At 38.7% G+C, this 17,380-nt stretch overlaps 1 protein-coding gene across 2 annotated transcripts in view; it reads right to left on the bottom strand.

The window, feature by feature from the left end:
* The window catches only part of LOC122552954 (filamin-A-interacting protein 1-like), a 245,339-nt gene that overhangs the window by 20,858 nt on the left and 207,101 nt on the right, over nucleotides 1-17,380 (bottom strand). For both annotated transcript variants that reach the window (XM_087991507.1, XM_043696264.2), the window contains one exon: nucleotides 8,507-8,729. In XM_087991507.1, coding sequence (XP_087847633.1) covers nucleotides 8,523-8,729 — 207 coding nt within the window. In that variant the 3' untranslated portion in view covers nucleotides 8,507-8,522. The remainder of the gene's footprint in view (nucleotides 1-8,506; nucleotides 8,730-17,380) is intronic.

Here is a 17,380-nt window from a genome sequence, read left to right as displayed (position 1 = left end):
CCCCATTATTACTATTCTTTGAGCAAAGTAGCATGTAAATCGGTCGGCTACAATGAAGGTGTCTTGTGATATTAAGAAAAATCTAGTTTGAGTATCTGCATAAATTTACTACTTTTTGTGCAACATTTTGCTGACCTGAAAGCTGAAATACTGTGCAGCTTTGTAACAAACTGCTAAAGAAACATAAAAAACAGAATCTGACTTCAAAATAATTCCAGACTGTTTCAATTCCATTACCTCATCAACAAAAACATCTTGTGCAGCCTCAGTCAAAGAGTAATTTTGCCTTCTATACCCAGGATCCAAGCAAACCGTATTTGATTAAACTTCAGCTTGTGCTTGAGCCAATAATCAGCACCAAATAATAACCTGGCTTTGTTGGGAATTACCTAAATGTTCCTTTCATGAAACTGGGTTTCTCAAGCTGCTACCTTCCGCTAGTTCTCAAACCTGGATCAAGCATTTCATAGGTAAAAACAATGACTGCAGATGCTGGAAACCAGATTCTGGATTAGTGGTGCTGGAAGAGCACAGCAGTTCAGGCAGCATCTGAGGAGCAGTAAAATCGACGTTTTGGGCAAAAGCCCTTCAGGCAGCATCTGAGGAGCAGTAAAATCAACGTTTCGGGCAAAAGCCAGAAAGTGCTTGGAGAAATTCAGCAATTTTTGGTGGGGAGGGGGCGAGGCTCCATTACCTCATTTTAGTGTCAACCCTGCTGGGTTTCACTATTACACTCTCTGCCTTTATTCCTGATCTAGCTTATCTCTCCACGCTTCAGGCTCTCTGTCTTTATTCCTGATGAAGGGCTTTTGCCTGAAACGTCGATTTTACTGCTCCTCAGATGCTGCCTGAACTGCTGTGCTCTTCCAGCACCACTAATCCAGAATCAAGCATTTTATAGCCTTACCAGGAGCTGGATGGCTGGCTAGATGATGATGGGGAGAGGAGAGGGACAAAAGGCACGAGTGACAAATGACTGGGATTGAGGCAGAGGGAGCAGTAGTAGCCCACCTATCTTTGGTCAAATTGAGTGCTTTATTCTTGTTTATATAGCTCTTCTAATGTAGAAAAATATATGCTTTACAAGAGACAGATACCAAAGTAAGGTGACGCTTGGGTAAATGGGAGGTAAGGTGGGAGAGAGGAACTGCTAAAATATGTGTTCAGGATGGCTGTTGGCATGGCAATAGATGGGGTAGAAGCAGGGAGGTTGTTTCCACTGGCAGGTGAAACTAGAACAAGGGGACATAGCCTCAAAATAAGGGGAAGCAGACTTAGGACAGAGTTGAGGAAGCACTTATTCACCGAAAGGATTATAAATCTGTGTAATTCCCTGCCCAGTGAAGCAGTTGAGGCTACCTCGTTGAATGTTTTTAAGACAAAGATGGACATATCTTTGAAGAAATTAAGGGGTAGGGTGAGCAGGTGGGTAAGTGGAGCTGAGTCCACAAAAAGACCAGCCATGATCTTATTGAATGGCAGAGCAAGCTCGACAGGCCAAATGTCCTACTGCTGCTCCTTTTTCTTATGTTCTAACAAAAGTGGTGGGAAGATGGGGTGCAATTGCAAGAGACCAGAAGAACAAAATGTTCTGGGACATTTGTAGAACCAGAAGAGATCTGAGAGCTAAATCTTCTAAGCACTAGCCATATCTGTTGGATTACAGTCCATTCCAACATTCTTTAAACCAGACAACAAAATTCCACTTTTGTGCCTGGGAGTTCTGAATCTGACCTGTTCAGAAATGCAGCGCAATCATTCAGAGGACTTCTTAGATTTCCAGCCAGGCATTGCAGGGGATGATGGGCACCATCTCCTTTTTACAGCATTTTCTGATAAAACCTCATTCACTAGCATATTGGGCAGCTTGGAATATTTAATTAGACTTTTTGTGTGGTGGATTGCATATATCGCAGGATGGGTGGCAGATTGCTGGGTAGGTGGCAGATTGGAAAGATTATGTCAGGGAGAAGTCAAGAGTTGGGGCTATGTTTTGTAATGTCGAGGTGATAGAGGATCAGGGAATGAGATGGAACATTGTGGTGGGGGTGTGGAATCAAAGGGTCAGGAGGGGAGTTGGGCGAGGTTGTTGGAGGGGCAGGGGTTTTGGATCACAAATGTTGGAGTCAGAGTGTTGGGGCCATTCAGAGGGTTATTGTGTTAATTATTTAGTTAACAAAGAGTTAAACATGGTTTTAATCTGACTAACATCTCCTGAGCAACTAACGAGGTAAGTAAATCGGCTCTCTTCCATGCCTCTGATTCACATTTGTGCTGGGTTCAAAGGAGCTGAGGAATTTCCCATCAATAGTTTAAAACTTCCGGGACGTTCCTGTTGAGTCAGTATGTCAAGATTTCCAAGATGGCCCTGCGGTTATCTTTTGAGGTATATCCTGTCCCCGACTATCTGTAGACCAGAAGATTGGGCCACAAAAGGATTTAAAGATACTGAGAGGGTTTGGTAGCCAATGTAGATTCACTATAAAAGGCAATAGGATATAACATCAAAGTTTGGGATGAATTGAGAGATAAAGTGATAAATATGCATACTGTTGTACAGTACCTGTTTAACTTAGCGGCAGTTGTTGAGATTTTTCATCCCGCACCATTAGTACAAAAGTGGATCATCTCAATTCTGCTCCTGCAACACTTTACCCAGATTAATACCAATTGCCTTCTTTAAAGGTGTAGAAGATCACACCATATCAAATACATCAATGTAAACTTTATCTAGTCTTTTGTTCATCCCACCTTCTGTCCAAGTATCACTTAGTATCCTTGCATGTTAGCAGATATTGTCATTTCTGCCGAGGCCAATGTGCACAAGGAAATCAAATCAACTAAGATTAAACAAGCTGAATGAAAAGTCATAGATTTCTAATTAGATTATTAATGTAGAAAGGGAGAGTCAGAGACCATTGTAGCAAAGATGTTTTGTGGAATGCGTAAGAGGGAAAAATTGTTTTAGTTAAGAAATTCCGATTAGGAAACTTCTGAAATGATTTGCTTTTTAAACATAGACTTGAAATATTGAGAAAAAAGATAACTTGTGAAAAAAAATCCCCACCTGCAGTAATTATTTATTCTGATTGGGAAGAATATTTAATTACTTTGGTGTGCACAAATGGAAACAAATTGATCACCTAACAAACATCTCCTGAAATCAAATAGCTCTCAAAATGCAACATGTCCTCTGTAAGGTGCTGTAGGCGCTGATATCTGAAGCAGAAATATTGAAGAAATTAACTCAAAGAAAGAGCTACCAGAATCTATACTGGAAATTAGTAAATTTACTCTCTTACTTACCTCATATTAAACCAGCCCTAACATCCTATCTCAATTCACTTTTGTTCCTTAACTACCAGCATGTTTGCAAGGCTTCACAAGGGACCTCATTCCCTATGTTAAGCAGTAGAAAGCACAAGAACCAGTAAATCAAATAATACAGCATGAACAATAAATGTCTTCCAGTTCAACTGTAATAGTCTCTTAAGGGACATAAGTCAACCTTGCTTGGAGTAGTATGTTATTGAATAGAAACAGATTCAAAGACCATCTTCATTAATCATTAGCTTTGGCCTTTCAAGTCATTTTAATTGAAGAATATCAAGTTCTATTCCCCTGGTAGACTTCCTCCCCAAAAGCTCGATGGAAGCATTAAAAAGCCTTGTAAAAGTCATCAGCATAGGGGTTTGATCAGGTGGGAGCCTGAGACAAATCCTTTGTTGCGGAACAGTGCACCTCACATTTGACTCCCACTTAAATATATTCTGAAGTAGTTCTTCAGAGTCATTATTATCTTTAAACTTGATGGCATATTCCTTACTGCTTACTTCAGTACAAAATCAATCTATTGTGTACTATTTATTAAGATATAAACATCTTACATGCAGACAGAACCTTTAATGTACAGTACCATGAAACAGATGTGATTCAGCATTAAGAACTAGTAAGGATAGGAAGATCAGTTAAGTAGACGACTGAAGATATAGGTTTTAAGGAGGTATTTCAAGGTCCTTTTGACACGGGCAGCTGATAGGGGTAAGTGGGTGACATGGTAGTCAACTTAGTTTTCAAGTCAACAAAGGAAGAATTGTTGCTGATATGGTAAGCAGTTCTCTCTCATCAGATACTGAGTCTCCTCCTTCATATCACCATCACTACATTTCTCCTCAAATATATCTCTCAATTCCTCTGTTCTTACACAATTCCATCTCTAATCTCCCTTGGATGTATTAGATTAGATTACATTACAGAAACAGGCCCTTCGGCCCAACAAGTCCACACCGACCCGCCGAAGCGCAACCCACCCATACCCCTACATTTACCCCTATACCTAACACTACGGGCAATTTAGCATGGCCAATTCACCTGACCTGCACATCTTTTGGACTGTGGGAGGAAACTGGAGCACCCGGAGGAAACCCACGCAGACACGGGGAGAACGTGCAAACTCCACACAGTCAGTCGCCTGAGTCGGGAATTGAACCCGGGTCTCTGGCGCTGCGAGGCAGCAGTGCTAACCACTGTGCCACCGTGTTGCCATCTCCCAAAGCTGCGCCTATTTTTCCCAGGATCCCAAGTTTGAATTCCTCCAATCAGCTTTCTAACCTTGTCACAATATTGAATTGCTCTCAAAGTCACAAATGAAATCTCCTTCTTGACCTACCAGCTTTTGACTGGTTAGCCACGCCATCATCCTCTAAAGTCTTTGATTGTCAACCCACCGGATGACATCTGCTCTCACTTGATCCTATTTTTACACAACCGGTCATAGTCAGAGAATCACCTGCAATGACTTCTCTTCCTGCTCCCTCAGAATTACCTCTTGAAACCTTCAAAGATCTTTCCTTGACCCCTAAGTCTCATCTTCGTGCTGCCCCTTAGCAAAATCATGCAAAATTTCAGAAGTCAATTTGCACATGTACATCGATGTTACCCATCTCTTTGCCAGCTGTTGTTCATCAACATTTGGCAAAATTCTGATCCCTAGCCACTGACTCTCACTGATGATGTTACTAGTATGGTGATGAAACCCCTGAAAACAAATCTTCCCGCTCAGTGAGCTAACTCACATACTGACTCCATCTGTCTTCATAAGAACCTTCTGAGGCCGAACCAAAGTGCTCGCAACTGTTGGTGTCATTCTGACCCCAAGGTAAGGTTCCAATCACATATTCACACCATTGCTAATGCTGCCCACTTCCTTAATAATGTCCAATTCTGCCCCTGCCTCAGCTCACCTGCAGTTGAAAGCCTTACTCTACCTCTATGATTTGACAATTTCGGTCCACAATTTTGCAATTTTCCCACATTTTACCTTCTGTCAGGTTGAGGTCATCCAACACTCACACAAGTCCCTTCACCCCTCACCTCTGTGTTCAGTGACCTATATTGGTCCCAGTGATTTTGTTGGAGGGGCTTTCTTTCCAATGCTGTGCCTGTTTTTCTTTTCAAGTTCTGCCTTTTCAAAAAAATACCTTACTAATTAAAGACCTAAAAACTGCTGCATGCTTGAGGAATAACCTGCCAAGATTTGCAGATAAAGTAAATATACCTCACTAGGAAATCAGACAGAAATGATAAGGAGAAAACCTAGAGGTGAGCACAAATGTGTTCTTACCAGACATGTAAGTACACATAAAGTTTCCTGTAGAGACCGATTGAAACTGGGAAACCTGATGTCACTGTTTCTGTTAATCTATGCTAAATAAACCAGCAAACTGCCATGTTTGGGTCCTTCATAATGTGAGATTGTGACCATAACCTGCATACAGCCACTCCAGTTTTGCTAAATACATTCCTAAAAACATAGTTCCAAATATTCTGATCAGATTAAAAACTACCCACTTAATGATGACTGGCTCGGAGGTCCCTATATAAAACTTTAGTTAGGCCACATAATGGAGTATTGTGTACAGTTCTGGTCACCTCATTATGGAAGGGATGTGAAGGCTTTGGAGAGGGTACAAAAGAGGTTTACCTGGAGGTTGCCTTGATTGGAGTGTTTTAGCTACAAGGAGTGGTTGGACAAATTTGGACTATTTTCACTAGAGTATCGGAAGCTGAGGTGCGACCTGATAGTATATAAAATTATGAGAAGCATAGATAGGGTGAATAGTCGGAATCTTTTTCTCAGGGTGGAAATGTCAAATATGAGGGTCATATAGTGGAAATATTTAAAGGAGATGTGCAAGGAAATGTTTTTGCATTGAGGGTGGTAGGCATCTGGAACATGCTGCCAGGGAAGGTGGTAGAAGCAAAGACGATAGCAATGTTTTAAAAATATTTAGATAGACACATGAATAGAGAGGGAATGGAGGGATTTGGACCATAAGCAGGTAGATGTGATATAAGTGGGATTAGTTTAGAATGGCATCATGGTCAGCACAGACATGGTGGGCTGAAGGGCCTGTTCTATCTTCTGCGGTACTGCTGTTATAAATCTGTTCAGGAATCTCTGATTCCAGCAGCCAAGAAAATCTTTGCACAAACCGTGACCCCTTTTAAAATACTGATTCTGTGTATTATGTGGTTTAAATGTCCAGTACACACTTTGATAGCAGACACTTTGATAGCTACCTTGAAAGAGTTAGTATGTAATGTGAGTAGGGGGTGGTAATGGTTTCGTTGGGTTAGGTAGTAGGGTGCTAAGTGGGTGAGTTGGACTGGATCCAGGTAAGTTGATGAGCACTTGGGAGGGTCTGGACATGTCAGGTTAAGTAGAGGATGGATGTTGGGGAAGGGGTTTCGTGAGGGGTGGCATTGGATTAGGGATGTTACATGGAATTTGGGAAGGTGATGGTCAGTGTTGGGTCAGGTCCAGAGATAAGGGAGGAAATTAAGTTAGACTGAGGAAGATGGCTGTCCAGTCAGAGAGGCTGGAGACAGAGTGATGTCAGGGAATGGGGGTTGTAGTTGGATGGGATGTCAGTGGTGATTTAATCCTCTAACTTTTCTTACATAACTATTATGCTTACAGCCACTAGAACCCTCTGAATTCTCCAAATTTATGGGGCTTTTTCAATAGCTTCTGGATGCAGGGAAATTGCCCATTACAAGTTTCCACTTCCTAGGCAATTCCAATAGACTCGGGAATTCTGCATTGTCCTGATGCACAACGTTAGTGTCCACTGCTCCTACAACTATCTGGCCATCAGAATATCTCAGCTTATATAGCTGCCTTCATGAAGGAAGTTCCAAGATGTGACATAACAGCCCTGTTTGAATAAAAGAGCCACCGACACCACTATAACATTCAATACGCCAAAAGTAATAGGATAGGGTGTACACATAGTACACGTGCTTAACACGCTCAATCGCAAGCAATATCATTAATTACTGTTGACAATAACTTTATATGGAAGATAGTTAACAGTTTACAAGAGCAATATTTTATTATTTGTCATCAGAGAAAATCTTAAAATTGTAACATCAAACTGAAAGAACATACCATATGTGTAATAAAGCAGTAAAACTATTAGAAATTAGCAATATTTTGTGAATTCTTCTTTATTAATGTCTACCCATGTTATGACTGCAGGATGTCATGTAGATTCGTGAATATTTCACATTAACTAGAAATTTACAGGTTAGAAAGCGCGCAAAGCTGAACCTAAATTTATGTTCATCTACTATCTCTGACAACACTAACTCATCTGAAAATGTTTGTGGGAATAATGTTTTCTAAAATCAATTTTAAATATATCATTTCACTAATTTGAACTGGCCTCTTACCTTACTGACCCTACTTGTTTGAATTAATTTGCTATGCGCAGTTTATCTAACCAGGACAAGTCTTTGACTTGGCCGTTGCCTCCCCACCTGTGAACCAGGAAAGAGCAGTGTTCAAACCTGATTCAAGAGCGGAACTCTAACTCAACCTCAGATCTATATCAAATAGGATACTCCCATTTGGTGAGTGTGGTCAGCTCTCCCTTTGTGCCAGCAGCCTTTTATGTGTTGCAGGAAATGATAAAATCCTCCACTGACAAGAACAATAGCCATACATCAGCTAATTTAAAGATGGCCAATGTTCATGTCAAGCATGGCAGACAGTTATTCAGCTTGCAAATTCTTAAACTACTTTTTCATATTATTTTTAAAGAAGAGACATGAAACTATTTTATCTAAACTAATAGATATGTTATTATACAAGCTTCATTTGAAATCAAAACTAAGTGACTGGAACCTTTCCCTGTCTGTACACATAGGAGAATGTTGCTTTTTATGCCAATGCCTACACAATATGTTAAACTAACAATTTAACTTTGTTAAATAGTTAACTTGTCTTCACAAGTGTACATATACTCAGATGAATCTTACTTTTGTGATACAACAGTTATCAGTGCTAAGATGTTGGTAATTTTAATGACCAGTTTAAAAAAATGAATACTGTTAATATATTATAAGACATAGGAAGAGTTCATTCATTGTGTGAGTATGGGATATGGAAGTTTGCAGCAGATTGGGTGATCTCTATGGTAACAGTAACACGTCCACCTACCCCATGATGTCTATCCTCAGCTCTTCCCCCCAGCCTGAGAGATCGGACTGCTGACAGGAGACTTCTTCAGTTCAATTCTCATTGACTGGCTTTCAGTACGAGATTCATATTTTGCCACACCTCCTGTTCCAACAGCTGGCACTACTGGTTTTCCTGCTTTCATACCTTTTGACATGGGGATGCGTGTGGGTGTGGGTCGTTGTGCTGACCCCTCCTGTGCTGCCTAGAAAAAGACAGAGAAAAAGACTGTTTGCACATTCTCCCAGTATTAGTTTATGAAAGAAAATTTTGATTGATTATATTGCCTTATAGAACTGAACATTTTCTGTAAAGGTGAGTCCATTTTTTGTGATTAAGTATCCTCAGAAATAATGTCTCATGTTATTGCATGAAAATGAGCATCCTCCAGTGTTCAAAACAGGATCAGATACAACCTATTAAATATGGGACAAAATATCAGTTTTACTATTCAGTTCCTAATCTTCACCTTCATTTAATATACCTTGATAAAATTAGCAAGGCACAGATCTCACATAATTTGTGTGAATTGGCAATGCTACAAGAAGCTGGTAACTAGTAAAGCTAGTAACTAGTAAATATAAATAAGCTTCATTAAACAATTATTTACAGTGGTTTGTGAGAGAAGATAACTCCTGGAACCCTAGAAGGGGTGGCATGGTGGCTCAGTGGTTAGCACTACTGCCTCACAGAGTCAAGGACCCAGGTTCGATTCCAGCCTTGGGCGACTGTGTGGAGTTTCTCCCTGTGTCTGTGTGGGTTTCCTCCCACAGTCCAAAGATATACAGGTTAGATGACTTGATCATGCTAAATAGTGTTCAGGGATGTGTAGGTTAGGTGTGTTAGTCAGGGGAAATGTAGCACAATAGGATAAGAGAATGGGTCGGTGCGGACTTGTTGGTCATAGTGGCCTGTTTCCTCGCTGTAAGGGTTCTGTGATTCCAAGGCTTAGGCTCCAGTTAAATATGATCTGATGTCACTGCAACAGCTCCTTAGTCATGTGCTCAGTAGTTATTTTTAGACTATTCTTGCATTCCAGGATGATCCTTTTAAAAAATGAGATCAAGACTCAATAGTGTCTTTTATTGTCTAGCCAATCTAGCAGTTAATAGCTGACAGTTATTTGCTATGTTCATTCATAGAGTTTCTACTGGACTTTGGGAATGGAGATGTGGCCCTAACAAGAGAATAGCCAGAGTGAGAGACAATATTGATTGTATGAGGATTAAGGCATTCTCTGTGGAGATCAGACCATGATTGAGCAAATTAATAGCTAAACAAACCATATGATACAACAGTGAAGTTTAGAGAATCTGATTTATATCAGTTATAGAGGAACAATGATTAAAAATAAACTGCATGTGCAAAGTTGTGTTTCAACTGTCTAGTAATTAAATATTAATTGTAGATTAAAAGCTACAAGGCACTATCTAACCTTAGCTGATATTGCCATTTTTATTGCTAAATAAAGTAGTTGTGTTATCACAATCTACTAATGCAGAAAATTTTAACTGATTGAATGGAATAATAAGATTGAAACTTGATCAAAAATTCACATTACATACTCTGCCTTCTAGTTAAATGGTTGACACTTGATACTGACACATTACACTTTTCTCGAGGACTCGACGGAACCACTATCTGTAACACCGGTGAATGCAATCTTTGCGACTGGAGAAGGAAATGCCGCACTGGTTTGTGAGTCAGGAAGATACAGTTCTGGAAAATTGCTGTGCCTTAGCTCCATCAATAAATGCAATTCTTTCTAGAACATGGCTAAAAACCAATAGTCTCTTAACAATTTAAATTTCAAAATTTCTATGCCATTTCAACATGATAGAGTCAGAGATGGACAGCACGGAAACAGACCCTTTGGTCCAACTCATCCATGCTAGCCAGATATCCTAAACTAATCTAGTCCTATTTGGCAGCACTTGGCCCATATTCCTCTAAACACATCGAATCATATACCCATCCAGATGCCTTTTAAATGTTGTAATTGTACCAGCCTCCGCCACTTCCTCTGGCAGCTCATTCCATACACGCATGAAAAAAGTTGTTCCTTTACATCCCTTTTAAATCTTTCCGTCTCACTCTAAACTTGTGCCCTCTAGTTCTGGACACCCCAACTAGGAAAGCAACCTTGTCTATTTACCCTATCCATTCCCCTCATGATTTTATAAATTTCTATAAGGTCAACCCTCAGCTTCAGATGCTCCAGGGAAACTAGCCCCAGCCTATTCAGCCTTTCCCTATAGCTCAAATCTTCCAACCCTGCCAACATCCCTGTACATCTTTTCTGAGCCCTTTCAAGTTTCACAACATCGTTCCTATAGGAAGGAGACTAGAACTGCATACAATATTCCAAAGTGGCCTAACCAATGTCTTGTACAACCACAATATGACTTCCCAACTCCTATACTTGATGTTCTGACCAATAAAGGAAAGCATATCAAACATCTTCTTCATATCCTATCTACCCGCCACTGCACTTTCAAGGAGCTATGAACCTGCATTCCACCTTCTTTACTGCTAGTTATTACTTCAAACAGCAGGCAGTTTTCTCCCTAATTCCCAATGACTCATTTATCTCTGGCTTCTTGATGTTACACAGTGAAATGCTACTTAGTATCAAGGTCAGTATCCCTCATTTTTCACTGAGTTCAGTCCTTTTTTGAATATGCAAAATAGAAGCAGAAGTATGCCATTCAGCCCCTCCAACAGGGCCTGCTCTTCTGTACAATCATATCTGATTTGATCATTTGAATTTCACATTTCTGGCTAATAACTTTTGATGCTGTACATCTCTATAACTCTATGCCCTTACCTGATAAGTATCTGTCTATTTCAGCCTTAAAAGTATTCAATGAGCCCTACCTCCAGAAGCTAGAGAGTTCTAAAGCTGCACAATCATCTGTGAGAATAACGTTATTCTCACTTCAGTCCTGAAAGGAAATTTCCTAATTTCTAAGCAGTGTCCCTCCAATTCTTGATTCACTCACAAGAGAAAACAACCTTTCCTTGTTCATCTTGTCAAAGCCATTCAGGCTTTTGTATCAAATCAATCAAATAGTCTTCTGATTCAATCAATCAATTTAATTCCAGTGGAATCAAATCCAGTCTGTCCTTCCTTTGCTCATAAGACAAACCACTCATCTCAAGCTTTCAATACAGTATACTTTGTATGAACCATCTCCAATGCATTTACATCTTTCCTTAAGTAAGGAGACCAAAACAACACACAGTATTCATCATGTGGTCTCACCAACATCCTATATAACCGTAGCACTAAATCCTTACCTTCATTTCAATTCCTCCTGTTATACCAAAGGATAGCATTTCATTAGCCTTCTTAATTACTTGCTGTGCCTGCATATTAACATTTTTGTAACTCATATAATAGAACAAAATCTCTCTATATCTTGGAAACCTACATTCATTGTCCATTTAAGTAATAGTCCAATTTAATATTATTTCCACAAAATTGAACGACTTCACATTTCACTACACTCCATCCACCAATCTTCTTGCTCATTCACTCAACCTATGTACATTCAAGTGCATTTTTGTTATGTTATCTTGGGAACATATTTATTAATTATTTTTAAGTCTGTTAGAAGCTTTCCAGCATTAGGCATATTTTGGAAAAATATCAGTGATATTTATATGACTTTACTACCCACATCTTTTAGGATTCTAGACTGAAGTCATTAGAACCCAGAGACTTGTCAGCCCACAGTTCAATCAGTTGGCTCACTAGGGCTCTAAGTTCAACAAGTTCCTCTCTCCCTTTTATCTTTGGACTTAAAGCAATTGTGATGCACGTGTTTTATAAAATTTATATATTAAACCCATCTCATTCTCTTTCTCTATTGTTATCCATCAGAGTACATAATGAAAAAATGCTTGAATTCAATGATACCCCCACCAATCCCATTTTCAAAAGTTTAAGGCATCTCAAAGCATTTTTCAACCAAAGTAAGTAGTTCTGAAGTGTAGTGGCTGTGGCATTGCAGGAAATTACAGCAACATGTTAATATACAGTAAGGTTTTAAATAAATGACAAGGTCATCAGTTTTGGGCGTTGGATAAATGTTGTTCAGGAAACTGGGAGAACAGTTTCCTTTTCAAATAATGTTTTAATTCCATTAGAAGGTGCAAATGCGGTCTCAAGATTAAAGTCTTATCCAAAGTACAGCACCTCCTGCAGTGCATCATTCCCTCAGTTTTACATTATAAAATGTGCGGATATATGCTAAAGGACTTAGAATAGCATTGACCATCTGACACAGTGGTGAGTTTACTACCAGTGAGTCAAATCGGGCAGCTATAATAAATGAAGACTGGTGGGTGGGGGGGATGATGATTGTTGACAGGAATAGAACAAACCTATATTTGTTGCCACATTTATATTTTATATCAGATTTCTCCACAATGGGTCTTTAGTAAATTCTATGATTCTTCTCTTCAGATAATCTCCTCATTCCATCCAGCATCAAAAATGCCTATATTAGTGCTTATATTTTAAAGATGAACTTGATCGATTTTTAAAAAAGAATTAAGCAAAATTATCACTATAAGTGCAGTCAATTTCTAATATTTGCTGGTATTTTGCTAATCTAATGTCATTCGAAATAGGCACAGGACAGAACACAATGTTTATCCATTTATCCTGCAGAAATAATTGATGGTTAAATGTTGTCTACAGAACTGTTAGAAAACCTTCTTTGCTTTTGCCAGTCTACATTTAACCATGTAGGTTAAGCAAAATCATTGCATTTATTTTATGAAAACAACAAGCATAATCACAAAGTAAAGAATGTGTAAAATGCAAGAACAGCTGTGAGGAGAAAATCCAATGACGAACAATAGAAGATATATGAAATCAATAAAATCTATTAAAACACGAATCGGAGTCAATCAAATTGCTGTAAATATTTTTCAGAAAATACTTTGCTGTTTGGTCTTCTACAGATAATTGAGAACTTGTATGGAGAAATAAAATTGATAACTTAAAGACCTAAAAATAGACTTTAAGATTACATAACGAGCTGTGCTGTCTGTATCTGAGATGCCTCTAACATTTTTTGTTAGAAACCTTGAATAGCATGAGGAAAGAGGTCATAGAGATTCCCCAGTGATTAGTCTGTTAGCTCAAAATCCAACAATGAAGCATTATGTAGCAGTGTGTATGCAGCCTGTGGAGAAGTCTCTGAGCACGTACTTCAGGATGACTCCCTTCTGGCTAAACTGAACATCTATTTTTTTCTTTGGTTATTGGCGACTAGACTGGTCATTTTGAGAGCATACCAGTACTTGCTGTTTGTATTCTTCACCTCACTGTTACACATTTATAAATCAAAATTTACTGCAACAGTTATCCCCAAGGAAAATATTTCAAACAGCAAAGCTTTTGTTTCTCTTTACTAAATATTAAAATAAGGCAACACATGAACTCTTCAACTTTCTCAAAAGCAAAAAAGAAACTCCATAATGAAGCAACTGTTTCTTGATGAAATAAGAAATATAACACGTAACAAATAAAATTGTACAATTAAACTTTGCAGCATTTTCAAAAATGTTTACAATACCATACATTTCTTTATTTGTATTCATTGAACTTGAAAGTAACTCAAGCGCTTCTCTGTATTTTTAATTCATGTTGATGGCACATCTCATTCCCCTCCACCCAAGAAGATATGTTGATTGCAATAAGAATAATTGCTGTCCTTATTCCAAAAGTCATCTGTGAGAACACTTAAAGAAATTGCAGGATACCAACATGTGGACAATATTATGCTATAAAATTGTGTTAGCTAGGAATTAAGTTGGATGTAATATCTTCAGTTTAGGAATTCACACACTAAATCCACCCTTTGTGTTTCCAATTGTGCTTCTCTCTCTCTTTGTGCTCCTTCTCTACCTATTGTTTACTCACCAATGCTCTGCAAAACTAAAATATATAACATCCTTTGTCAGTATATGATGGGAGTGTGGGAAGGAGGTTTTTTTTAAATTGCAGTCAGAGCTTGAAACACAAAGTACTCAAAAATTCTGTTCAATGCTTAGTGCAAGTTCTGAATTGAGAATGAAAATAATTGAAATAAATTAAAACTAGATAGTCTAAGTTATGAGACATGAGTTGTGAGATATGACAGAGCAGGTAGAATGTTTTGACTGCAAGTTGTGGAGTTTGTGGACATGAAGACTGTCCAGATGGAACACATCTGCAGTAGATAGCTCCATATTTGACCTCTCCAGCTCAGAGATATTGAGCTTTACTGTGGATCACAGACACTCTGACATAAGGAAACAGGAACAGCTTCTCAGCAGTTTTGTCCAGACTTTGGTCAGACATCACAGAAAGATAATGCATTAGAATGAGGTCTGTCTGGCCAATAGTCCACACAGAGAGAGGGGAACCTAGGTGAGAGAGAATAAGGAACTACAGGAACTGATTCTATTCAACAAATGTAACATGCATGCTATCTGTAAGTCTAATATTAATGATTGTTGGAAGGACAGCCAGAATAGTGATCATGGCACCTTGAAGCATAAAATATTCAAAGCATGGACAAGGAGGAGGACAAGAAGGAGAGGAAGTCCAGTGTGGTTACTGCAGGGAAATCCAATCATTGTTAAGAGAACTGATAACATTCTTTTTATTGGATCGAAAATCCCAGATGGTTTGTTGCACCTGGTGACAGGGTGAGAAACATAGATTCAAAGTCACACTTCTGCTAATGTCTTGGCTAGACTATATTTGGATACTGTGAGCAGTTCTAAGCATCACAATTCAGGAAAGAAACATTGTCCTTTGAGGGAATGCGGCTTAAATTTCCTAAAATGATACTGGAACGCCAAAGGTTAAGCTACAAACTACTTGAAAAAACTTAGGCTGCATACCATGAAATTTAGAAACCTAAAGTGTGATTTGATTGATGTTTTCAAAAATTAAGGGACACAGATAGGGGAGATATAATAACAAAGATTTTTGCTAGCTGGAGAATTTAGGATAGGCATTATCTAACAAATCTTGTTCTAAATAATGCCCAGTGCAAATGGGAAGAACCCACAAATGAGTGAAATGCAGACAGAACAGGTAGGAAGATTTTGAAGCTCCTTGGATTCTGCCTGAACTGCTGTGCTCTTCCAGCACCACTAATCCAGAATCTGGTTTGCAGCATCTGCAGTCATTGTTTTTACCTCAGGAAATTGTTTAAGTAGGGCCAGAACTTCCTGAATGAAATCAGGAAATTCTTCTCCGTACAGCAAGGTGGCAGAAATTTAGACCTCTCTTCCTGAAACAGTAAATTATGGCAGATCAGTTGTTAATTATTTATAATATGTATAAAATTTTCCTACATAAAAGGTATTATGCGATCAGGAATAAAACTGGAATCAGATTGCAAATCAGCCATGAGCTCATTGAATGAGGGTCTAAATGGCCTACTACTAACCTTATTTTCCCAACAGGCTTTTCTGACTGTTGACTTCATTGCAATTTCCATAAGGGCTCTTGATAATTGTTAGGAATGGCAATAATAAAAAGTGCAGAAGCTTCATACTTTCTCCCAATAATCCTAAGGCAGTGCTTCTTAGATTTACATTTCAGAACTTTTAGGATGTTCCAAGTTTCATTACAACCAATCTTATATTTTTGGATGTTAGGTCTCTCTTGTGATAAGCAGCATAAAGGCACTTTACCTGAATGCTTGTAGCATTCGAAACAAGGTACATGAGTTAATGACACAAGTCATTGTGAATAAGTATGATTTAGTAACCATCACAGAAACATGGTTGCAGGATGGTCACGACTGGGAGTAAAATATCTAGGGCTATTAGACTATTTGGAAGGACAAACAGGAAGGTGAGGAATGTGGTGTAGCTTTGATTTTTTAGGATGACATCAGGGCGGTGATGAGAGATGATATAGGTTCTATGGAGAATAAGGTTGAATCCATTTTGGGTGGAAATTAGAAATTCTAAGAAGAAAATGTCACAAATAATAATATGTCACCAAATGATAATATCACATTGGGACGGGCAATAAGCTAAGAAATAACTAATACTTGTAAAAATGATACAGTAATTATAGGTGATGTTAATCTACGTGGCGATTGGTCAAACCAGGTCAGTCAGGGTAGCTCTGAGGAGGATTCTCTCAAACTAAATGTATAGATTGAGTCAGTAGTTAGGAAGGCAGATGCAATGATGGGATTTATTTTGAGAGGACTTGAATATAAAAGCAGGGATGTACTTCTGAGGTTTTATAATGCTCTGGTCAGACTTCATTTGAAGTATTGTGTGCGGTTTTGGACCCCAATTCGCAGGAAGGATGTACTGCCCTGGAGCGGAAAGGAAGAGGAAGGACAGTAGGAAAAGGGGTAATATGTCTAAGACAAGAAGGGAGGCTATCAAATTAAAAGATAAGTCATACGAACTGGCAAAGACCAGCAGGAAACTAGAAAATTGGGAAAACTTTAAAGGTCAACAGAAAGCCACAAAAAGCTATAAAGAAAAGTAAGATTATGAGAGTAAACTAGCTCAGAATATAAAGACAGATAACAAAAGTTTCCATAAATATATAAAACCAAAAAATGAGGCTAAGGTAAACTTTGGTCCTTTAAAGGATGAGAAGAGGGATTTAGTAATAGGATATGAGGAAATGGCCAAGCATTGAACAGGTATTTTGTGTCTGTCTTCACAGTACAGAACACAAAAGAATGCCAGTAATTGACAAGCAGACAAAGGTAGGTGAGGACCTGGAAACAATCATTATCATGAAAGAGGTAGTATTGGACAAGCTAATGGAGCTAAAGGTAGACGAGTCTCCTGGCCCTGATGGAATGCATC

This window comes from Chiloscyllium plagiosum, unplaced genomic scaffold (genome assembly GCF_037043375.1).
Source record: "Chiloscyllium plagiosum isolate Xiang-an unplaced genomic scaffold, Cpla_swu_hap1 HiC_scaffold_10, whole genome shotgun sequence".
NCBI lineage: Eukaryota > Metazoa > Chordata > Chondrichthyes > Orectolobiformes > Hemiscylliidae > Chiloscyllium > Chiloscyllium plagiosum.
Note: the sequence above shows the minus strand (reverse complement) of the source record. Positions and strands in the feature narration are given on the sequence as shown.